The 24,406-nt window shown below is 39.2% G+C and overlaps 1 protein-coding gene across 7 annotated transcripts; it reads right to left on the bottom strand.

Moving 5' to 3' along the window:
* Positions 1-1,022: 1,022 nt before the first annotated feature.
* On the bottom strand, positions 1,023-24,391 carry LOC137273741 (serine/threonine-protein phosphatase 2A activator-like). Of its 7 annotated transcripts, none has more exons than XR_010956153.1 (11): positions 24,331-24,391; positions 15,193-15,317; positions 14,559-14,645; positions 13,940-14,065; positions 13,692-13,809; positions 11,560-11,659; positions 10,753-10,877; positions 10,377-10,477; positions 8,761-8,995; positions 7,663-7,765; positions 1,023-2,251 (listed from the first exon to the last, which is right to left on the bottom strand). XR_010956153.1 is itself a non-coding variant. In XM_067806559.1 (11 exons), exons 1-10 carry the CDS (start codon positions 24,347-24,349, stop codon positions 7,694-7,696), a joined length of 981 nt encoding a protein of 326 aa, XP_067662660.1. In that variant the 5' UTR covers positions 24,350-24,372; the 3' UTR covers positions 1,023-2,251; positions 7,663-7,693. The 7 variants fall into 7 exon arrangements, 5 of the variants coding, with proteins under 5 accessions (XP_067662660.1, XP_067662662.1, XP_067662659.1 ...); XR_010956154.1 differs by having other exon boundaries at positions 1,023-2,248; positions 24,331-24,372; XM_067806559.1 differs by having other exon boundaries at positions 8,888-8,995; positions 24,331-24,372.
* Between the last annotated feature and the right edge of the window lie 15 nt (positions 24,392-24,406).

Raw genomic sequence — 24,406 nt, 5'->3', positions numbered from 1 at the left:
TTTTTATATATTATTGAATGAAAAAGATGCAAAGGATAATTACAGGTAGCACGATAAGCATTTATTGTTGACCGCGGACCTAAATTTACATACTCGATACATTCCTTAATTTCAATGAAACCTTAATCCACTTCAATGTACAATTTTGTTACAAAATGGAAACGTGAAGACCTTGCCCTCAACATAAGGACACAAAGAGATATTTTTTCGGCTCTGATCACAATGAAACTATGATTCACAACATCAGAAAATATGCCGTGCTTTTGTTCACGATCTCATGACCGGGCCATGCACCTGCCCTAGGAATCGGTCACGTGACAAAGGTCGTGACCCCAGCTGCATGCAGCCGCTTGTCGCGTAGTCGATGCCAACTTCATCAAATTTGTGCGGAGAAATTTTAATGTAACGTCAAACGTAGATGCGGATATGATGCGGGAATAATTTAACGAAACCATGTGATTATGTGATGTACGTTATGTGCTTGTAATCTACACAAGCAACACGGGGGAAATTAGCACATAGAGCTCAGTGCTAAAAAATGACAACCTGAGAAACTGTTTGACTAAACGGATATAGATGTTTGACAGGGATGTAATCGTGACCATATACGTGACATTATCGTGAGACACTGGGATTTTAGGATCTAAGGGAAGCATGAATTGCACAATTTTTTAACTTTTCTTTAAGAAGAGGTATTCACATGGGGCCTTTTTTCTATACAATGTGAGGTTTGCTTAACCTAGTTACATTTCCTAAATTCACTAACACTAAATTTAGATACACTTAAATTATCTGCAAACAATATCTTTATTGGGAGATATTGAAATAGTTTAAGAATTTTATATTTTTAACAAATATTATATGCGTCATGTGTTTGGCAGCCATTTAATTACAGGAGATAGGATGGATATTATCCATTACGCTGACAGAGTAGAAGCACTATTTGAAGCAACCTCAGCAACATGGTAAACCCAATAGCAAAATAAATATATAAATAAATAAATAAAAATAAGAAAAATAAATGTCTTGCTCCGGTCTGCTTGATTTCACTGATACATATTGTATACACTGAAACATATTGATAACATGAGAAATGACCGATATGTCACTCACTCACTCACTGACGCACGCATGAAGAGACACCTCCCACGCAAACCCCTGCTACAAGATGGAAGAAATGACCAGTGTCCCTCAGGGTAGTCAGTAGAACCTGTCACACAGCAGGTCCTGAATACGACGGTATCGATCCGCGACGTGTCCAGAGTATACTACGGTCGACCTGCGTCACGACATGACCGCCGTCTCACTCCGGCCATCCCCTAGCTGGCTGACCGTGGACGGCAGCTGACCTGACCCTCATCGATCAGTACGACAGGGCTTGGCACAAACAGCTTGCTTGTCGCGGGATTGGTGATACAACATATTTGTACTAACTGCTACAGCGAATTATTGAATCAAGTATCGACTGAGTTTATGATTCATTTGTTAATTTTAAGGAACGGCCAGCACTTCCGATTCAGCGTCGACACAAGCTCCACAAAAGGGTTGACATGTTACTAGAAAAGTTGTGATGGAACAATGAAATGGTACTAACAAGTAATTTTTACGATCAGGAAAATGCTTAATCATGTTTCTTTCCACAGGCGTTGTCACTAATCCGGCAATCAACACAGATTACAACATATGTGACGGTCATCAATGAGTGCCCTGCTGGACTGATAAGAACCGACGTCGATGCGATCACAGGATGAAATTGACATCACTCTGCATGACTAGGCAGTATTTCATGCAAATGTCACATGACTTATATATTACCAAGTGTATCGTTTCGTTACAGGAATTGCATAAGTGTCATATGCGACATTCTTATACGTCTTCATAGAATGGGTTTGGTATGAAGTCATAATGCTTACTTTGTTAAGAAGCGAGAAGATGTCTCTTCTGTTGATTATAATCATTTATCGCGTCCAGCATGTTATTATCACGTAATTGTGAATTTGACACGTTACATTACAGTTGCTTTTGGTCAACAGTTGATAGCGTTTATCTGGTGTCTTGTTAGCGTCTGTTTGAGACGGGCGTGTTTGTACCGACTCGATACCTTTCAAACACGATAAAGCTGACCTGGATGTTAATTGGCTGACCCAGCGATGACCCTCAACATCTCGTGGCCCCACCTCCAAGTTAACAACCCCTCGGGCATCTGGTGGTCACGGGGACAAATCCTGGTTTGATATCGATCACACCACTGCTGCAAGGAAGGACAGAAGAGTCAATGAGCTGGACTGCACTAGCGGCCATTGATAGGACCATGTCAATATTCTGTTGGCCATACCAGTGCTACAACTTATAATGTCCATCTCATTATCGATTATGTGGCCACGCAGTGAACGAATTTCTGTAATATATCAGTATAGAACCAGCATTAAAGGAGACCACACACTGTGAATATTAACTTCCATATTTATGTGCTATCATTGATCATGGCACACATATACGATATAATAACTGTTTATACACAGTATAATTTCATCAACTACGTTAAATAACTTGACATCCGATACTGCTATTTAGATAAGCATCAGGGAAGGCGGCTGTCGACATGCAATAGACATGATATAGACAACGCACACATCCAATCAGTATCAGCATTTTGATGCTTAGAACTGAATTGACAGTAATAAAGATGTGTATATAGACAGCTTTTGATGATACATTTGTTTGGAGGTCGTTTACTGTGTGGTACATGCGGAATATATAATGACGATTCTCACGACTCAACGTGCAGTGAAGTGTGGTGGTCCGCCGCTTGTAGCAATTTCCAATAATATCACGGCGGGGAACACCAGAAATGGGCTTCCCACATTGGACCCATGTTGGGAATCGAACCTGGGTCTTCAGCGTGGCGAGCGAACGCTTTAACCATTGGGTCACTCCAACGCCCCATGTGCAATGGTACATCGAGAGATTTGAGATGCTCTGCATGTAGTTAACGGTATGAGACGTGGTGCATGTTTCAGTAAACCAGACACCACCTCCACGCCGGGTTTCCAACGTGGTATGTTGCTCATGACATCACTCTTCGGTATGTTTATACAGTGAGCAGTGGGGTGGGCTAGTGGTGTTCAATTCTCCGGGTTCGATTCCCAACATGTGTACAATGTGTGAATTCTATTTCCTGTGTTCATTGCCGAGAAATTGGTAATAGAGCTGGAGCATCAATAAAACCTAGGATTAGAAACTATCCTTGATCAAATGTTTCAGTAGTAACAAACTATCTTAAATTTGTGAAGGAAGGTTTATTACGCAGGCCCCAGTGCGCACAGAGGGTCGGGTATATCCGTGTCGTAATGTGCCAGTCATTGCTCGGGCGATCTGTAGCAAATATCTAGTCAAAGGGAGACAATTCATTTCACGTGATGTCTTGGCGCTATTCTTATGCATTACGGATCTTCATGTGGGTAATTTGCGACTTAAAATGCTGCACTATATCACAAAATAAATCAGTCAGCGAAATGTAGGACATTCGTACTGTGAACAATTTTCCACGAGGTATACTCACGTGTATCTATACAATATTAATTTAACCGGCAGAAAAATATTAAACATAAATCAATATTTTTATCAGAATTTATGTTGTGCAAAAGAGTGCAATTATTACAGTAATTCGTGTAGAAAGAAAAATGTCGATAGTGGGCCATATATCAGTATATGTGGATTCATTGATCTGCTCAGCTATGTCCTCTGAACATAATGTCCAAGTCATGGCCGGGGACAATGTTTACCTGTAGCCATGGCGACGAAGGATGTGTTGTTGCAAGAACTGTTTACTTGTTAACTAGGGACCTATTCTTGGGGGTTCTCGATCTATATATGTGATTCTCAGTCTGTATATATGATTTTGATATATGATATGAATTTTCAATTAAAATCTTTGAAGTTTTGGTTTGAAAAACATAGCCAACACTCATCGAAAAGGCAATTTCTCTAATTGAATTTTCTCGGTGGTAACGTCTTGAGAACAAAACCCCGACCCGTCCTCAGTTCCCCTAGATTTCATGATATGTTGATAAGGTTTTCTGTAATCCGAATTAGAATGGGCCTTCAGTAACTCATACCAGCGTTCTAAATTATGGTCGGGCCCACAGGTTTTGTTTTCTGCAGGTCGTCATCGCCGACAGATGTTTTATCCCTAATAATTAAGAGTTGTTACATATAGAGTCTGCGCATTCTGATCAGGATCCACATGTTTTTATGGTTCCTAGGACATGCAGGTTTGTACGGTTATAAGGCCCATGACCATTGCTTGTCGTAAGAGGCGACTAACCAGTCGTCAGACTCGCTGACTTGGTTGACACTTCATCGTCTCTCAGCTGACTGAAAGTGAGTGAGTGAGTGCAGTTTTACGTCGCGTTTAACATCACACCAGCAATATCATGCCGGGGCGGGAGACACCAGAAACGGGTTTCACACAATTCTATCCATTTGGCATTGAAAAGAGAAAACGTTGAAAGTTTTGAGTTAGGGCTCCAGTTAGACGGGGATGAGTCGACTTTCAGCTCTTAAAATAACATCCACGGATATATGTAACAGGCAGCGTTTCCCAGATGACGTCAAGGTGACCAGCATTGCTAGGCTTCCTGACTACTGATAACGGGACAGTACTGACTGACCCCTGGGTTCCCTTGTGGCGAGTTAATTCCGTGTTCCCTTCCTCAATCACACTTTGGACACGTGGGTGGGAGTTTGCAGAAACTAAGTAGAGAAACATTTAGACAAACGCTAAGTCTCTGAATACATGTAGTTACAATTTTGAGAGTAACACATAACCCCATAAATCTGGGAGTAGATAATGGGAGCTATCGCGCGTTCCCTTATTTGTGTCCATCAGTATATATGCCTTGCTGCAGAATATTCAGATGGATATTGGGAATAATCAGTAAGTCGTGTGTGTGTGTGTGTGTCTAAAATAGGCCTTCAGCAACACATGCTTGCTATAAAAGGCGACTAACGGGATCGGGTAGTAAGGCTCACCGACTTGGTTGACACATGTCATCGGTTCCCAACTGCGCAGATCGATGCTCATGTTGTTGATTATTGGATTGTCTGGTCCAGACTCGATTATTTACAGACCGCCGCCACATAGCTGGAATATTGCTGAGTGAGTAAAACTAAACTTACTCACTCATTCACTCACAAACCCATTTAAATTAAACTGGAAAGGAGCCCAGTGAGATGTGAAATCTTAGACTTACTTCATGTAGGGCTTTAGCATTGCAGGGAGGGCTAGACAGTAAGGACAATAATGTGGTTTAGGGATTGTGAGATAGACTGAGAAAATTCTCAGTTGCTATTCAGTTTTCTGTTGTCATTTCGGTTGAAATTACGTTTCAAATCGAAGTGGTTCGTTTTCATCATCCCTGCAGGTTAATCATGTTAAGAACTTCAGCAAACTATGCCTGTAGCGAATTGACTGATGTAACGAATTAGTCCCGACCACTTACAGCGGTAAGTAACAGTATACTTCAGTAGATATGCATGCGTATGACGAGCTACAGCTTAACGAAGTGAAATTCGAGGTTGATTTGAGTTCGTCGTGACTGTAAGTTTGCTGTTTCATCAGCATGACTGCTTCCACAGAAGAACCCATGAAACATGTCAATATGTGACCGAGGGAGTGATGAAAATCGACATCTACTCGCATGAGTTGTCAGTTCAGGGTTCGATAAAAGGCTTCTACATAATCATGGGACTCGACTCTGAAGAGCTGCGCCATCCGTCCAAAATGACCAGCTACACTGAACGCAATATTCCCGCGACCTATATCAGCGCATAATTGACTGTTCTTCCAGCGCATAATTGATTGTTACTTTCTTGTAACCCACCAGAATCTGTCACAAACTGCTATGCAAGGTAAGATACAAGTATGTTTGTAAAATTTTGAGTATTATTTACACAAAACACATTGTGGATATTTGCACGAATCAGTAATATATGTCCCTGTATGGTGAGCGACACCTGTCTGTGACCAGCATAGCACAGGCATCCCACAGTCTTGTCAGTGTTGCTTGCTGTCTCTGTTACTGTGATTCTGCATCAGTGAATAACAGGGTCACCTTCCACATATGCTGCTCCACAAACATGGGTGTGTAATCCTGCCTGGAGAGCAGGCGAGGATAGGATACGTGGCCATGCCCATATATATAAGGAGCTGAGTGACCTAAGCCAGGAACTGACTCGTATAGGTAGTTAGGAGGTGATTAGTCTGTCTCACAGTCACCAGACCATGTTCGTTTTCCTTTCTGCCCACACCTTTCTGTGAGGCAAAAGCCCAGAATGAAGCAAGTCTAGATTTTCCTCCTGCTCCGTCAGGATTTTCTTGGTCTCTGAATTATCCCTCATTTGTGGACCTTGGGGTGGCCTAGTGGTGAAAGAGTTTGCTCATCACATGGAGTGAGTGAGTGAGTTTAGTTTTACGCCGCATACCACAATATTCAAGCTATATGGCGGCAGTTTGTAAATAATCGAGTCTGGACCAGACAATCTAGTGGTCAACAACATGATCATCGATCATATGGGTGACACCTGTGAAGCCCATTTCTAGTGTGTAACCCCAAAGGATAATGTATTTGTGTCAAGTCATCAGTGGAGGGAGGGTTATTTACCCATATGTTGCGGTGAGCGTTACACCTTAAGGCTATTCACGAATTCTGTATCATTACAATCAAGTATGAAACAGAGAAAGCAAAGGCAGAATGACAGCCATCCTTGAAATTTAATAACCTGTGGTCATCACAAACTCAGAAGGACTATTAATTATTCATCTTGCTTCCTCATAACTGAAATATACAGCAAGTAGGTGGCACTGAAAACAACTACATTTGTATTTGTCAGGTCACTGTAAGCGCACTCTCAGCAAAGTTAGAGCTAGGTGACACTGGTCTGTAAATAATCAAGTTTTGACGAGACAATCAAGTGATCAACAGCATGAGCATCAATCTACATAATTAACAAGCATTAATCAAGTCAGCAAGCCTGACCACTTGATCTTGCTGGTCGCTACTTATAACAAGCATGTGCTACTGAAGAACTTGACACTTCACGAGATGCAGAGCTGAAGAGGAGTAGAACTAGGAAAGCCTTGGAGAAAGTTGCTGACATTACTTTTGTGTCAGTCAGAATATGACAGCACACGATGAATAACAATATTTCCATCCAAACTGTTTATTAAATGTTTGTAATATTCTCGTTTTTCAAATAAAAACCTTTAGAAGAAGTATGCTTGTGCTATTTTCCGTATGTATGCAAAACCAAAAAAATAGGTGAGTTGTTTGGTAATAAGACAAGGAGGGATGATGAATGTTCATCTAAAAAATAATTTCATTCAAATATCAAATCAGACAGTATGTGGTTATTCTTGATCACTTATAGAATTATAGCAAAACAATTTGCTGTTTTCTGGTCTATTTAACGTGATCATCGACATCAGGTTAGCACTGAGCACTACAGTTCAAGGGAGGTAACTCTTACAGATCATGAACCATTTCACTCTGAGCTCTGTCGGTAGTCCTGACCACAGTGATGATATTGATATACCTGTGACATATGGTATGTGATCCACACCGATTGTTTGTATAAGAGTTGTCATTTCTCCATGGTTACCATTATGTTTTCACGACAGCTGCAGAGGACATCATTTAACAGGTTGAAGTGTTAACAAGCTCCCGAACATGAAGTGTTGAATGACAGGAAACTTGGCCAGCACCTGCAACAGAGGAAGTACACTACATGCTGAGACAGACTTACTCATGTCACCTGTCGACAGGTGTTGACACATCCAGTTAAGACTTACATGCCATGCAAAACTTGGCTGATTCTGATACCTTTCCATATGGCTTTACTGTTCATAAATTATCAAAAAATTAAATTCAATTGGTTTCAAATTGCTGTGCTGCACTGCAAATATAGTGCATGCATAGTGAATACATTTGTGCAACTTGAAGCGAGATGCCCAGATTATAAGGCCGTAAGCAAGAGTAGTCTAATCGTGGTTGTGTACACCAACAACAAATAGTAAATAATCTACTTGTTACATGAAAAAAATGTTGCTTGTGACAAGCAGCCTCTAAATTTCTGTTCTATTGACATCTTTGTATCTGCCTGCCTATCTGCTCATGATAATATGCAATACACAACTTCAGTCATTGACCAAATGATGTTTGAACATAACACCTAACTGGCTATACACCATAAACAAAGAGCTCTGAGGTTATTTGCAAATGAACCAGCCAAAGAAAGTCTTTGTTATACTATAGTGCACACCCACTGGTTCTGACCAGGTTTGGTCTGCTGGGTGCTTATTTCGAGGGAAGTAAACCCAAGTGCAAAATATTGCACTTGTTATTAGTGATTGTATGCTTGTAATTTTTTTTTGTTTTTTCATAATCAGAAATGTATATTATATGTCATGAATAAATGATAATTGTGTTTTAAATATGCTTATATTTTTGGTTAACTTTTCACATTGTGAAGCATGTATTGTTATTTGATACTCATTGGTATAAAGTTCTTTATATCAGTTTTCAGTTGGGACAGAGCTTGTGAACTTTTTAGTAACTGCGAAACAGGATAACCCAAAACATCTACCTCATTCTGCCTTCAATATCAAATAGACAACAACCTTGTACATCTTTGCTAATCCTGAGTTGACAACTCACCTCTGCCTTGTACATCTTTGCTAGTCCCGAGTTGACAACTCACCTCTAACTTGTAATCTTTACAAGTCATTAGTTGACAAGTCACCTCTGCCTTGCACATCTTTGCTTGTCCTGAGTTGACACATCACCTCTGCCTTGTAATCTTTATTAGTTCTGCACTGACAACTCACCTCTGCCTTGTACATCTTTATTAGTCCTGAGTTGACTTTGTCCCACTTGCCTACACCACTGATATTCCATAGCTGATTTGAATGTTCAGGAAATGGTCCTGTCTTAACCTGTAATGAACAAATCACATTAACGCTCATTGTGTTCCTGCCACAACTAGATGTTATTTCCTTGTTAGACGACATACAGTCAGGCCGTGTTAATCTGGACACTTCTGTTTTTCATCAAAAACGCTCAGATAGTGAAACGTACGGACTACTGAAACAAACACCACCTCAGTAGAGTTACTTCCCTTTGACATACTGAAACGAGAACATATGGACGTATACATGTGTCAAATGACTTTATTACAGTTTGTAGACATAACAGCTTGAATATTAACATGACAAACAGTCAATGCATACAATGCCAAAATCATGAATGTCCATTTTGTTTCCAAATTTCTTAGCCTTTTCTAACAGGATATCATCACTGACCCAGGCGTTCTTACTGATCATTTCATTTGTCCAAACATAAACAGCCTCCACTAATTTTTTATGTTTAGCATTTCTTGCCCCAGTTAAGGTTTTCCTTATTACACCAAATGTCCGAAATTGTGCTCTTGTCGATTGAGTGTCCGAATTCATGACCAAAATGTTTACTAACCAGATCAAAACTGGCTTTAGGATTTCTCTCTTTGTATCTACAAATTTCTCTTTTTTGTGCGGCAGTAATTTCACATCATTTACACTTAGGGGCGGGACTTGCCATTGTGACTGACATGTGTCAAGTGCAGCTGATCTCATTTTGACTCAATTGGTATTTCATACATCCAGGAAACATGACAGGTACTGCTCAAACTAGAAAAGTGAAACTTGTTAACCAATTAAAATCACAAACTAATGACATGCTCAACTCAGAAGTGTCACCTCACTTAACAATTACCATTGAAGTCAACTGATGAAGACCAGCACTAATCACAGGTGCTCACGAGGTAAGGTTATTATCCGAACCTTTTTGATCTACTGCTGGATTAATGAAGCAAAACCATGTGTAACTAGCTAATCTGTCACTGCTAATTAACGTCTGGATACGGAGAGTGAAGCATGAGATTAATGAATCAACAGGTAATGAGTTTATATAGTAAACAGGATTGGTTACAGCTAGCTACTGTTCGGATATCTTGGGAATCGGATTATTGGGGTCCGGACGAATGCGGCCTGACTGTATTCCCAAAGCCCCACACCCTCTTCTGCCACACAAAATGTCAACATTAGTGACACCTGGCCTGGATTATTCTACAGCCAGACTTCTCCAATCAAGCAAGTCCATGAACCTGACCCTGTTAGTGGCCTCTTACTTAAAACATGGGTTACTGCAGATCAGTTCTATGCTGGAGCTTCATGGGTTCCAACTAAACAGGCACGAATAGGTTCATGTATATGGCCGCCAGAAGTCAGTGCTGATGCCTTTTTAATTCCTCTTTCCTTGTAGATATGGTTGTAAGCTCACCTCATTAATATACTTGATACATCCTAGAAACATAAAGTCTTTACTAAAGTGTTCGCTAATTTCTGGCTTGGGGAAGGACTTGGGTTGGATCCTGGGGTGCCCTGAAACAGAGGTCATGTATGTGTAGACCTTGGTATCCTGTAAGGTCCCTGACCTATCACCAATGGAAAGTACCCCAAAACCTAAAAACGACAATCACTACCTTTTGACACCTTAAAGTGGTTACAATTACACTGCCTGAAATTGTCCAAACTTAAGCTGGTTTTACAGATTTGTAGTTATTATTATTTGAGTTGTTATCTGCCTTTCACTGATGGACTGGCATTGAACTTAAGCTGCTTATGCTTTTAGTATACAAACTGTTCTGGCTGATTACCTAGCAGCTGGGAACTTCCCCATATAAATGGTATGAACTGGTAGTCATCCAGGCTCCACACGCCATGGCTCCCTGCTGGCTCCATGCGATATATCTTCTGTAACTTGCGTACCAACTCCATATACCTGAACAAAGAACACACACTGACACGCGTCATTCAAAGAAAAGCATCAAGAAAAGACCATCCTACTACAACATTTGACTCACCTCCCTACTACAACATGTGACTCATCTACCTACTACAACCAGTGACTCACCTCCCTACTACAACATGTGACTCACCTCCCTACTACAACATGTGACTCACCTGCACACTACAACATTTGACTCGCCTCCACACTACAACATGTGACTCTCCTTCCTACTACAACATGTGACTCACCTCCACACTACAACATTTGACCCGCCTCTCTACTACAACATTTGACTCACCTCCATACTACAACATTTGACTCGCCTCCCTACTACAACATGTGACTCACCTCCCTACTACAACATATGACTCGCCTCCCTACAACAACATGTGAGTCGCCTCCCTACAACAACATGTGACTCGCCTCCACACTACAACATTTGACTTGCTTCTCTAGTACAACATTTGACTCGCCTCCCTACTACAACATGTGACTCACATCCTTACTACAACATGTGACTCACCTCCCTACAACAACACTTGACTCATCTACCTACTACAACCAGTGACTCACCTCCCTACAACAACACTTGCCTCATCTACCTACTACAACATGTGACTCACCTCCCTACTACAACACTTGACTCACCTTCCTACTACAACATGTGACTCACCTCTCAAACACTCGGAGAACAGTTGCTACGTAGTCATCTGTTGTTAGCACACCTATCTTGTACAGGCAGCACAAGAAAGCTACAAAACTTAACTCATGACCTGCAACAACAACAACAAAAACTCAGCAAGATACAATAGACACATATAAAAACACAAGAACATATATTAAACACCACCTGAATCCAAGGGCAAAGCAGGTATATACTTCATAATTGCAGTATGTTAGTACAATGTTTTTAACCAATTTAAAAAATGAAAAGTATTAAATAATGAACTTTTCTTGACATGACATTACACACTCTCTCAGAAAATACTTGTTGGCAAAGCATTGGCAGGAATGACACAGGGATATATTGCATAAACGTCTGCGCTAATTCGAACATCAATCACACTGGTTTTAGTCAACCTGTGAACATGTGAGTATCCGGATCAGAATTGACTTTCATAAGCGGTGATTAATGGGATCGGGTGGTCAGGCTCACTGACTCAGTTGACACATGTCATCATATCCCAACTGCATAGATCAATGATCATGCTGTTGATAACTGGACTGTTTGGACCAGACTTGATTAATTACAGAGTGCTGCCACCTAGCTGGAATACTGTGGAGTGTGAACTAAAACTAAACTCACTCCCTCACTAGTCATTGTGAGGAAGCATGAGACCACTGGTGAAGTAAAAGTTCATCCAAGACCTTGAAGACATATGACTGTGATGACCTTTGCCAAACTGTAATCCATGACCCACAGCACTGGCAATGGGGAATGTGAGTCTGACTCTCCACCAGAACCATCAAAAGGAGACTGTGGGCTGCTGGTCTGAGGGAATGTGTCCAGTCAGACATCCTGTCCTTGTAGACAGGCACAGACAGGAATGTTTGGGATGTGCAGGATACCTAGAATCATCCTAGAATACTGTAACTTGAGAACATGGGATAGAGTTCTTTGGTCTGATGACCATTAAACCCTACTTAGCAACGGCTGTGTATATATACATTGTATCAAGTCAGATCACCAGGAGATGATCAATGCACTGGAACCCACTGGTGGTGGTTCAACACTGATGCGGGCTGGTGTTTTAGCTCATAACACTACCTGTGACACCAGTGGTCAACATTCTCAACAAAGAAGTACTGAGATCCAACTGTCAGACCTCGCCATACTCGAGCCGTCATCTCCCATTGGCAGAACATTTTTTACAAATTACCACGCACCAATAAAAACTCCATAGAACATCTTTGGGACTGTCTTGGATGCCACGTTCAAGTTCCATATCCTCCTGTTTAAAACCTGCAGGAATGGACACAGACACTCTATGAGGACCTTCATCGCCAGCATAAGGAGACTGGCAGATGTTATCCAAGTGAGGATGGCGACACCAGGGTCTGTTGAGATTGTCAATGGTGCTTCATATAGTCACACCAACCAACAACTGAATAAAAAAGTTGTTCATTCATAAAGCTTGTCCTTATCTGATATTCACTGACTTCTAAACGTGCCACTCAAAGAAGACAACAACCATTACTTGAGGACTGTGTGAACTGTGACTACACTTTGCTGCATTGCTGATGCTCACACTTTTTGTACCTCACAGCATTCTTCATAGCATGATCATTGCCAGGTTGAACTTGACTAAGTTGGTTTCAAAACATATACAACAACATGTAGTGTTTTCATGCATGTATCCATATAAATAGTGCCTGGTGCCTGACAAATGTTTATCTCAAACAAAACCACAACACTGATCCAAAATGCCATCAAAAATGGACCTGGGTTTGAAATTTGTTGCTGAAAACACCACCTATGGACAGGATGCTAACCCTTCACACATTATATTCTGTCAGGCAGTGGTGTAACCCAGAGATTCACATGTTCACTAATTATGCCGAACACCCAGGGTTGATTCCCCACATGGGTACGTGTGAAGCCCATTTCTGGAATCCCTGCTGGGATATTGCTGGAATACTGCTGAAAGCAGCGTAAAAATCACTCACATTGTGCTCTGCAATATGCTAGACTATCCAGCTCTACAAAGTATCCATATACATGGTACTAATACCTGAGACCAATCTGTACGATGTGAGAACACAAGTGCGTGTGTGCTTGTATGAGTGTTAATACATGGGACCTACCTGTACCATAGTCTATTCTGGTGGAGTTGCCCACACTCTCCAGTAAGTAGACACTGAGCTCATCTATGGCTGGCGCGTTCTTCTCCCCGAGACATTCAGTCAACAGCCTAGCAGTATTCTGTAACAAGCACAGGCGTCATTGTGGGAACAAAACGACCTATCAACAGTCTAGTACAGTTCTGTTATGTAATACAGTGCCCCAAAACGAGGATAAACAGGATCCGACACATATTCAACTGCTACTGTACCTGCTGCAGTCGCGTGAAGAAGTCCCTGAAGGCCTTATTGCCGAACCTCTGCGGCTGGTCGACAGGAGGGATCTCATCTATCCAGCCGGACAGTGTCTCAAGAACACCCACAATCTTCTGTATTGGCTGAAACAGTGTCACATCGCAGTTTTCAGAGAGATGAACATGAAAATAATTCATTTTAAGACATACTAACATCTGACATCAGGAATGGACCGAACTTTCCACTAGAGAGACTTCAGACTAAGTTGTTCCAGATTTTCATTGAAAATTAGTAAAAACATGCATACATTCAGCTGAGTGCAATAGATCATTTTAGTTCATTGTCAAGTTTTTCTCTCTTAAATGCACTGCTATTTTTAATCTATTAACACGCAAGAGGCTATCATTGTGCCAGTACATTCTGCTGCAAAACTGTTGGATAGTTTTTCAAGGCAATAGCGTATGACTGTTATTGGTGTAGCAGCATCAAATCAAATAAATTGTTAAATTATTCTGTAATGTGGGCCATGACCCTACAGACTGAATAAAAATGTCTGTCTGTCTGTCTGTCTGTCTGTCTGTCTGGGTGTCTGTTATTTGAAAAGAAGGCTTGTTGGTGAGTGCCAGCAAAACCCACCTTGGAGACGGGATATGTGTCAGATATCTTCTTGCCCTTTACTGCTTCATTCAGAGTCAGGATAAAGCCGGTCAGGTCACCGTAGGCCTGAAACAGTCAGAGGTCATTAAGTAGTCTCAAACATAGGTCTTTTTGTGGTAACAAACACAGGTCATGATATAGTATTAAACACATCTCTTCATGTGCCATTAAACACAGGTTATTATGTAGTATTAAACATAGGTCATTATGTGGTATTAAATACAGGTCACTATGGAGTAGTAAACATAGGTCTTTATGTAGTATGAAATATAGGTCATTATGTAGTATTAAACATAGGTCATTATGTGGTATTAAATACAGGTCACTATGGAGTAGTAAACAGATGTTATTATGTAGAAACTGAAGTAACAGTATAGTGAATGGCAGTGTAGTACAATGTCACTTGCGAAGAGATGTGGGACCATTAACATCGCACAGGTCACATGACATATAGATATGAAATACACAGTGAAATACAAAATTGCATGTCACACAACAAATACAATCATAAAATGTACATATTTATAAATACAATCAATACAATAGTCTTTCCACAAGAGGTGGAGGGTACCCAGTAGATCCGACCATATATGGAGGAGATACTGACACCTACCTGTGACTTCTCCCACCTAGGTATGTCGTCAACACCCTTGATGGCCTTCTCCGGCTGTGTGAAAGTGTGTGTGGACACGTCTACAACCCCCTGACACACTGTCTCTGACACCTGGGTAGAAAGGCCTGAAATGCACACAGAGACATAAAACAATGTCTGTCTCACCTCACGCATAAATGTCATTTTCTGATTGCCTGAGCCCATCAATGTACCCTGTTTACAAGTAACATTTTCCATGTTACCCACTGGAAATGCTAAAGTGTGGGAATTTGGTTGGTTCTTCGTGTTAGTAGTATTTGGGCTGCTGGATAACTCTAATACTCTTTATTGTGATCCAATACCTGGGCCTCAACAATTCAAAATTAACATCTAGGTATTCGGTAAGATAAATACGTTGTTCACTGGTCCCATGGATTGATGTACCCTGGATGTCTGTTTATATTCCCCTAATTTATAATGGCCAACAGACACCAGCAGCAGTTGCAGTCGCAAGGCTATACCCATACAGCTATACTTCCATGTACCCTGTCAACATGGTAATACTCAAACATCAATACAGTTAGATATGTGAATGAAATCAATGAATGGCTGTAGCCACCAGTGCTGTGTTTATTCTCTTGGCAGGCTACCACTGAATGGATGGTTTCAAATTATGGTTTCGATCAGCAACTTTTAGGGTTGTAACATTAGTGTGATTAACTGTTTGGGCCATGTGACACGAGCGTCATCATCTGTTTGGGACATGTGACATGAGTGTCATTATGTTTTGGCCATGTGACACGAGTGTCATTATCTGTTTTGGACATGTGACATGAGTGTCATTATGTTTTGGCCACGTGACACGAGTGTCATTATCTGTTTTGGCCATGTGACATGAGTGTCATTATCTGTTTTGACCATGTGACAGGTGTCATTATCTGTTTTGGCCATGTGACATGAGCGTTATTATCTGTTTTGGCCATGTGGAATAGCTGTGATTATCACACCGCTTTGGCTGAATCCACAGTTACTGGTATGAACTCTTCATGGCTAAGGGCGGCAACTCTGAAAAACCATATGTGGCCTCACATGCATAGCCACTCCTATTTCATTGAAAAGATACCAGTTCAGTCACAAGGAGCTCCTGCCTAACAGCTGGACATATAGTTAAGACCATGAAACTTTACCAGTGATAAACCAGAATATGGTTCCCAACATTGTAAGCATACAGAGTCATCTGTGACAGATTTACACCCATCTGGTGTCGTCTGAGAGTTCTCATCAAGGACTGGCCTGTACCAATAGATTCATCAAAATATAGATCACAATTTATGTATTTCTTAGATCAGCATTCCAAATACCTGCCTATCTGACCATCCGGGACAGGTTATTTTTCAAATTCAACTGCCTGACAGTCAAGTGAAAATTTAAATCATAATTATTTTTCACAGTTAATTAATTAAAATTTGTATTTTGGTTAGGCAGGCAAGGTTTTGTTATGGCTGGCAAATTTACATCTAACCAGCCCTGGCTGAAATGTTGGGGAGTTTCATACCCTGCTTAGATGGTTACACGGATAGTCATATTATGTTGTATATACGGAGATATTTTTATTTCTCTGTTCAACGAGAATTGTTTTGTTTTTCAAAAATTGAATGTTGTAATGTTACAACTGTAATTGAATTTAGTACTGTTTCCATGACTACAGATTCTGAAACATAAATAATTTGATATTGTACAGTGATACTCAGATATGTTATGAAACCAGAATAGTTTTGTTTGACAACAGATGGTATTCCAATATATTAGGCCAGTTCAACTTCAATTGTTGTACAGATCTCCCAGGACAGCTGTATTTGTTGTACAGATCTCACAGAACACTTGTATCTCTTGTACAGATCTCTAACACCAGTAGTATTTGTTGTACAGATCCACCAGAACAGTTGTATCTGATGTACAGATCTCCCAGACCAGTAGTATTTGTTGTAGAGATCTCCCTGAACAGTTGTATTTGTTGTACAGATCTCCCAGACCAGTAGTATTTGTTGTAGAGATCTCCCAGTTATTAGTTGCACACAACAGACAACTTTTATCATGAAAGTTTGCTGCAACAGACTATCGCTGCTAGTGGTTTTCTCCTCAGTAGTCAGCCTACAGTAAACCATACAACAAAACAGCATGGCCTGACAGTGAGGACCATGTTCTCTTTCAGCCAATTCAGCAATGACTTCCAGTCACAGTGACCATGATAAATGTGTCACACGTGTAAGCACAGCTGGCCCACGGTGACATCAACTTGCCAGACGGAGGCAGTAACTTTGTTATCAGAACTAAGCGAGGTAAGTTGCACTGACACACGTTTCACCCTCGACCCAGCTATGCACCCCTGACCCCAGATATGAAACCGTCCATCTCACAATCAGTCAGTCAGTTTATGTCATCCACATGCTTTATTTGCTCACAAATTATAAACATTTATAAATTTATCCTGGCACCATCCTGCAGTTGATCAGATTTACCATTTTGGTGAAGCAAAACTGTCAACAAATGATCATCATGCTTCACCTGTAACCATGGTAACTGCAAAATAATAAAGTCATGAAACTTAGAATTACTAACATCCAACAATAAACATATGTTATTCTCAAGTCCATAATGTTTTCTGAGAACAACTCTTGTTGTGTTCCAAAAAGATCAAACAAAGGCATTCAACTTGAAACAGCTTAAAAAGTAAATTTCCATCGATGGATTTTGAGCTTTGCATATTCACTTATCTCAATTTAAACTCCCATAAAATTAAAACTAAACTCTCAACATAATCCACAAACAATTTAACTAAATCCAAACATCATACTTGCATCCAGAGCTGGAGATCAGACATACAATACCCACTGATTTTCAACACAATCACAACCACATGCATGATATGAAAATGATCTTCCAAGATAAAAACAAGGACAAAACTGACCAACATCTGCAAACGATGAACTCACTACTGTTCTAAAAGCATTAGTATGGCATCATATGTGTGCACACTGAGTTCACTGAACAACATTTTCACTATTTAGTGTGTTGCCACATACACTATCAAAAATTGACAATGTGGTTTACTACTAAGTGTGTTGCCACATACACTATCAAAAACTGACAATGCAGTCACAACCGAGAGCATTGCCACATATATTATCAAAAACTGATAATGTGGTTCACTACTGAGAGTGGTGCCACATACATTATCAAACACTGATACTATATGCAAAGGAGAGTGCTTAAATATCACCATGTTCAAGTGAATGTTATAAGTATTTTGTCACAATTCTGACATCGCACATATTTTGAAATACTTTCGATGTCCTTGCCACGAAATGATAGTTTTCAGTTATGACAGCCATGACTTTCAGAAACTGTCAAACAAAACTGGCCCATGTACAAGGGACAAGGACAATATGCCAGTGCACCAAACCAGATTAACCCACTAGAGATTGAGACACCATCATCTTAAACAAGACTATGTTGCCAGACAAGTTTGTAATGGAAGAGACAAAACGAATAATCAAAGATGGGTTGGTGTTAAGCAACTGCATCACATGCAGAACACGTAGATGAGTAAGAATACGTTTTGTTCCATATACTACTGTTTCAACTAACTGCTATAGCATTTAGTTTTGATCACTCAGTATAATGTCACTGGTAAACGAATACATACAACACTTTCCCTAGAACAAATTATGTCATATGCACTGGAAGTTGTCGCATAATAAACATAAATTTTACTGCCTTTTCAACAATGTTTTGCAAGTTTAGGAAATGTTGAGAGAATATCATTGACATAAATCATATTCCCTATAAAGTAACCAGTTTAAGTAAACAAAAAGTGTTGTTTGTAAGATAGGGTTCCATGATTTCTGCAGTTTTCCAGCCCACTACAATGGCGGACATTCCGTGCATACTTTCTCTACTGGGTACCACTGTAATAATGTATGCTATTTATCCAATAGACATGGGCATGAGCAATGACAAACTGAAGGAACACACAAAAATCTCTATGTCATCTCAACAATCTACCACATTAAGGATAGAAATCAACAGGATTAAGAATTTTAAAGAGACTTTCAAGTTCAAAAATAACTTTTGTCCTTTGTAATGTTCATTTGATAGTGGTTGAAATTCATGACTCATGTTTTACTGCGTGAACAATTATAAAACCACTCTATACTTTAACACTTGTGAGAGATCCGACTGCCATATGGTATTACCATCTCATGTCTTCAGTCAGCAAGCTGGGGAAGCAGCCCTTGCATCTACAGCTAGCTTGCACATGTACCTGTGCATTGTCCTTCATTACACTGACATTCAGTTTCAAAATTAAAACTCTCTCATACATAAGAAAATAATATAAATATGCACAAACAGGGCGGTGTATTCGCATATTTATTGTATTGCAATCTACTGCCATTCACGTTTCTGTACTGTGATATGTATTCCGATATAAAAGAAATCTTAAAATTAGGTTGCATTGTCATTGATTCTATTTTCTTCTTTATACAATTGATTGTATTACGGTATGAAGTTTTGTCACTGAATAACAAAGATTTTGATTAAAACCACAAAGATAATCACAAACATTTCATATATGTTCTTTATCCAACAAACTGGTTGTCAGATAAAATATTGTAATATGTAGCAGTTGAAAAGTGTATTGAGACATACCCCTATACTGGCAATACCGTGCAGTCCTATACACAAAAGATAATAAAATCTACAAGGAGCTCAGAGCAGTTTTTATTTCCCAGACAGCTGAAGCAATCTAGACATGAGTTGGGTGCATTCCTCCTCATATTCAACAAGGGTCCAGGAGACAGTCTATGATGATGGGAACCCCCTTCTATCTATCTTCTTCTATCTATATTATGCTGTCATGCAGCTGGAATATTGCTGAGTGCAGTGTTAAACAAAACACAAATGACTGTGATATTACCTATGTATATCAATAACGATGTGCATACCGAACACTCAAATGATAAACAGTCGCTATCACAAAGGTCCAGCTACATCAGAACACTCCATCAGCCATGTATATTACATTAGGATGATTGAGGTAAAAATAAAAGTGACTGTTGGCTTGTAAAATATAGAACCCAGCCATGTGCACCCAGCTATATGTGATATTAATTCTTATAATTAATGGTACAAAATTTCCACACTACTGACTGATCCTGGACACCTTGCACATTTCAAAAACATTCTGATCAAGATTAAATGAAATACATAATTCTGACTGAGCAGGAAATACAATGAATATGTTTCTCCAGTTTTATTTCTTCTCAGTATAAAAGCTTGTTCTAATTTCCTACAATTCTTATCACTGCAAAAGTTAACACAGAACATGGTAACAGGTCATCAAAGATTTCATTTTCTTTATGTACATTTAATATGTTAAAAAGATTATACAAATGTTTTTAAATGACAATTAATATAATACAGGTAAGAATAGTTTGAATTAACTGACAATTAACTGTACAATGCTGTGAAATTATGGAACATTTAAATATCTGATATAACAGATTTCTTGAATAAGTTTAACTACACAAAACTAATGACAAATAATTTTGCAAAATATCTGAATGGTTTGTGAAAGAAATCAATTTGAATGCTTCTTTGCAGTAAACATAGAGAATACAAAAACCCAAAACCAAAGGCTTGTGTTATCTGTAAGTACTAAGGTCATTCATTCACTTTAAATACTCCCATATCCAACTTCCAAGTATAACCTAAACTCCAAAACCTAATTATTTATGTCATCTAGTATTATTCTGACTGTTATGTAGGAGGAGGAGGATGATGACCGTGCCAGTTTAGCGAACTTTTCCCTTTTCAACCTGAGAATGATCTTCCATGTGCCATAAAATAAAACTGAACAAAGTGTTGATAGTCATCATATGGCCACAATAGGGACAGAAATTGGTATGTTTTTACTGCAGGCGTCAGTGTGTTAATTATGTCAAATTTACTGTTTTAATTCACACATTTTGTTTTAGAATTGATGTTTTCTTCAAATTTAGTTTCATACCCTTGACGCTTTCTCAAAATGTCTGAAACTGTTTGCCTGGAAATTAGGTACTTAAAGTGCAATATCTTTCACATTTAGAGATATCTCCCTTCCATTGATTTACATTAGCAAAACACTGGTAATTTCTGTGCATCATGGGTGATTCAATGTTAATCGAGATAGAGAAGTACTACCACGAAGTACTGAATGAACTGCCATTGGCAGCAGGGTACATTAATAATAACAGAAAAGGGTACAGTCAATCAGAAAACTGCATTTATGGGTGAGGTAAGATGACTATACATATAGATTGCCAATGTGAATCATATTTCACACACCTCTTGTACACGACCAAGTGTATGTTGTCTGTCATGCAGATTCTGCTGAATGCTATGACAAATGAGTTAAAACAAAATACACATATTGCATTTAAAACAGACTAAAGTTACAGCAACAATGTCAGCCTGTTACCTTGTTCACGAATGTATCCATCAAAATCCACATAAAAGAATGATAGGCCATTCATCTGCAGCTGTTCCATGTCATGTGTCTTTTAACAGTCTAATATGCGAAAAAATGATACATCGTTTGAGATTTTTCACATTGTTGTATAGTCGCATTGGTTACCAAAGATAGCACACCTGGCAACTAACTGTATTACGTCCACCATTCTAAGTAATATAGGTAGCCAATAGTGAGAATCAATCAACATATTGGCAGTTAATCTCTTGAAGGAAGACTGTTGTTTTCACAAAGGCACTTTACAACAGCGTGTATTCAGTGTAGACTAGTAAATCTACACATATAGACTGCCTTTTGACAAATCCACTGTGGAACATAAAGTAATTAATCAGTCAGTGGGTTATCGGTTAATCCTTTGATCAATGTTTGCTTTTGTAAATCAGCTGATTATCCCCCTTGCTGCACTTGCATGCACATATTACATAACCTGTACTACATTTGACAAATCGGACCGTGATTCATAATGGTGAGTATTTCTTCCAGACAGGAGAAATGCCAAAAGGGAACCTTTGTCAGGTAATCTGAGTGGTGTTGCCACTGATTATACCCGTTCATTAAATTCATTAAATGACAATCATTGAATCAAGTAAATGATGACAAATAACATATGTAGTTTATGCCACCAAACACACCTTACAGCAAGGGAGAAGTAATCACTGTATTGCATGCAATTTTAACTGTCTGAAAACACTAGTGGGTCAACACTGTTTTAAACATACAACACATACATGACTTCATTGTCATATAATAAATACATATCCTACTAACCATATGCTGTGCACTTAGATAAAAAGGTATAATCAGTTTTTAACCTAGAAAATTGTTAAGATTTTCTAACAATGGTAGAGTAATTGTTATTAGTTTACTGATTCAAATATATCAAAAGTGTTTTTTTATTATCATAAGTAATAGACCAGGGGTGTAGCTACTATTATTAAAAAAGCCCTTGCTTACACATGATTATGGTATGAAAGTCTGACCAACCCTCAGTACTCTTTAAATATAAAGCCCTGTAATCTGTTGGACTTATACAAAACAAATGGCTTGCTATGTACCCGTAGACATCATATTTTTACATGACATGATTAATTATCAAGGTTAAAAACATAGAAATAGGATCAAATTGGATCAGTCACTATACCATCCAAGCATTAGAAAATCTGAAAAAGTCTACACTGCTGGGATACTTTAGTACCATCAAACACGACATGCCAGGGATAATCCACCCTTCTTGGTGTCCCACCTTTAGGTTGAACTTCTGCCAAGGTGGACAGTAGCCCAGTAGGTGAGAAACATTAATCGCTCCAGATCCATGACCCTTTAAACTTCATTTGTTCTCTTTATAAGGAAGTAAAAATTGTCCATTGCTTATTTATCAAGTAGCAACAATTTAATCAACACATGCACAGTGCAGTGTTAACATGGTGACCAATGTGACCAATTGTGGAGCCACACGGACGTTGAAAAATGTGATGCCATTAGTTTTTTTAGTGGTTGGAGAATTGAACTGAAATTATGCGTACAGAACAGAGATGATTTTAAATGTGCCTGTCAAATTTGACAAAGATCCATCCTAAACTCACTTCATGAAAATTATCTTTACTACACTGAAATAACATATAAGTCTATGGAAATGACATCAAGTGTCCGAATACTTTTGGCACCACTCTGAAAAAAATTTATATCACTTCTACCAGCAGGTTGGGGAAACCAACCGATTGACCTATAATTATGATATTTATCAAATAAATTTGAAGTGGTGCATTTCCGCATGAGGACATCAATATGATTCCAGTTTTGATGTCCAAAGATTTTTATTCAAAATTTTCATTACAGAATAATGGAGTTTGGAAATTGCTAATTAAATATAAGGAATATGATATTTCTGAGAAATTTCACTGAAAATTAATGACATAGATATTCAGTATTAATTGTCAGAAGGAAAATCTAAGAAAGACTGTGTTCTTAATGAAACATCTTTTCCTGAACATTACATAAATTTCAATTTTGTCCCCATTTTTTTTCAAGCAGAGGACGTCCATTAACTTTTCATCTACATGATCAAATAAAACCATTTTGAGCGGAAACTGATAGTTTGTGAAATAATTAGAAACAAGTTCAACTATAGTCCGATTGGCCTGAAACAAAATAGGCAGAACTGCCTATAAATAATATCCCGTTCTGCCTATTATAGGCAGATCGGCAGGTTTCCCTGACCAACTCCAACCTTAACAGAACTAACCATAATCGAAGAAGCATGCGAGATTTATGTACTTTGAAACATTTTGGATGTGTCTATTGGGACGTTTGTTAACTGTAATGCTTGCTGGTATGGGCATTTGACTGACAGGGGTATGTGCCCTCACGTACAATCGTGATTCGACGTGAAGAGGTGTTACCATTTATGTGGGGATAAACGGAGCGAAAGCTGAACACTGCACAGCCTACAGTCGGAATTTAATGAGCACGACAAGTACCTCTCCATAAAGACGTCTCTTAGATCCATATTTCCTCATAAATCTAACAAACTGTCATCCCTTCCATAGCAAATTACGAAAAATTAAATTTTGTTATGTATTTACTCGCACCTGTCACTGAGTCGGCCATGTTGTTTACCGGCACTTCCCTTTCCGTATGGTCATGCGCTATACCATTCATCTAAAA

Source organism: Haliotis asinina, chromosome 2 (genome assembly GCF_037392515.1).
Source record: "Haliotis asinina isolate JCU_RB_2024 chromosome 2, JCU_Hal_asi_v2, whole genome shotgun sequence".
Lineage (NCBI taxonomy): Eukaryota > Metazoa > Mollusca > Gastropoda > Lepetellida > Haliotidae > Haliotis > Haliotis asinina.
The sequence above is the reverse complement of the archived record's forward strand: the minus strand, read 5'-3'. Positions and strand labels throughout refer to the sequence as shown.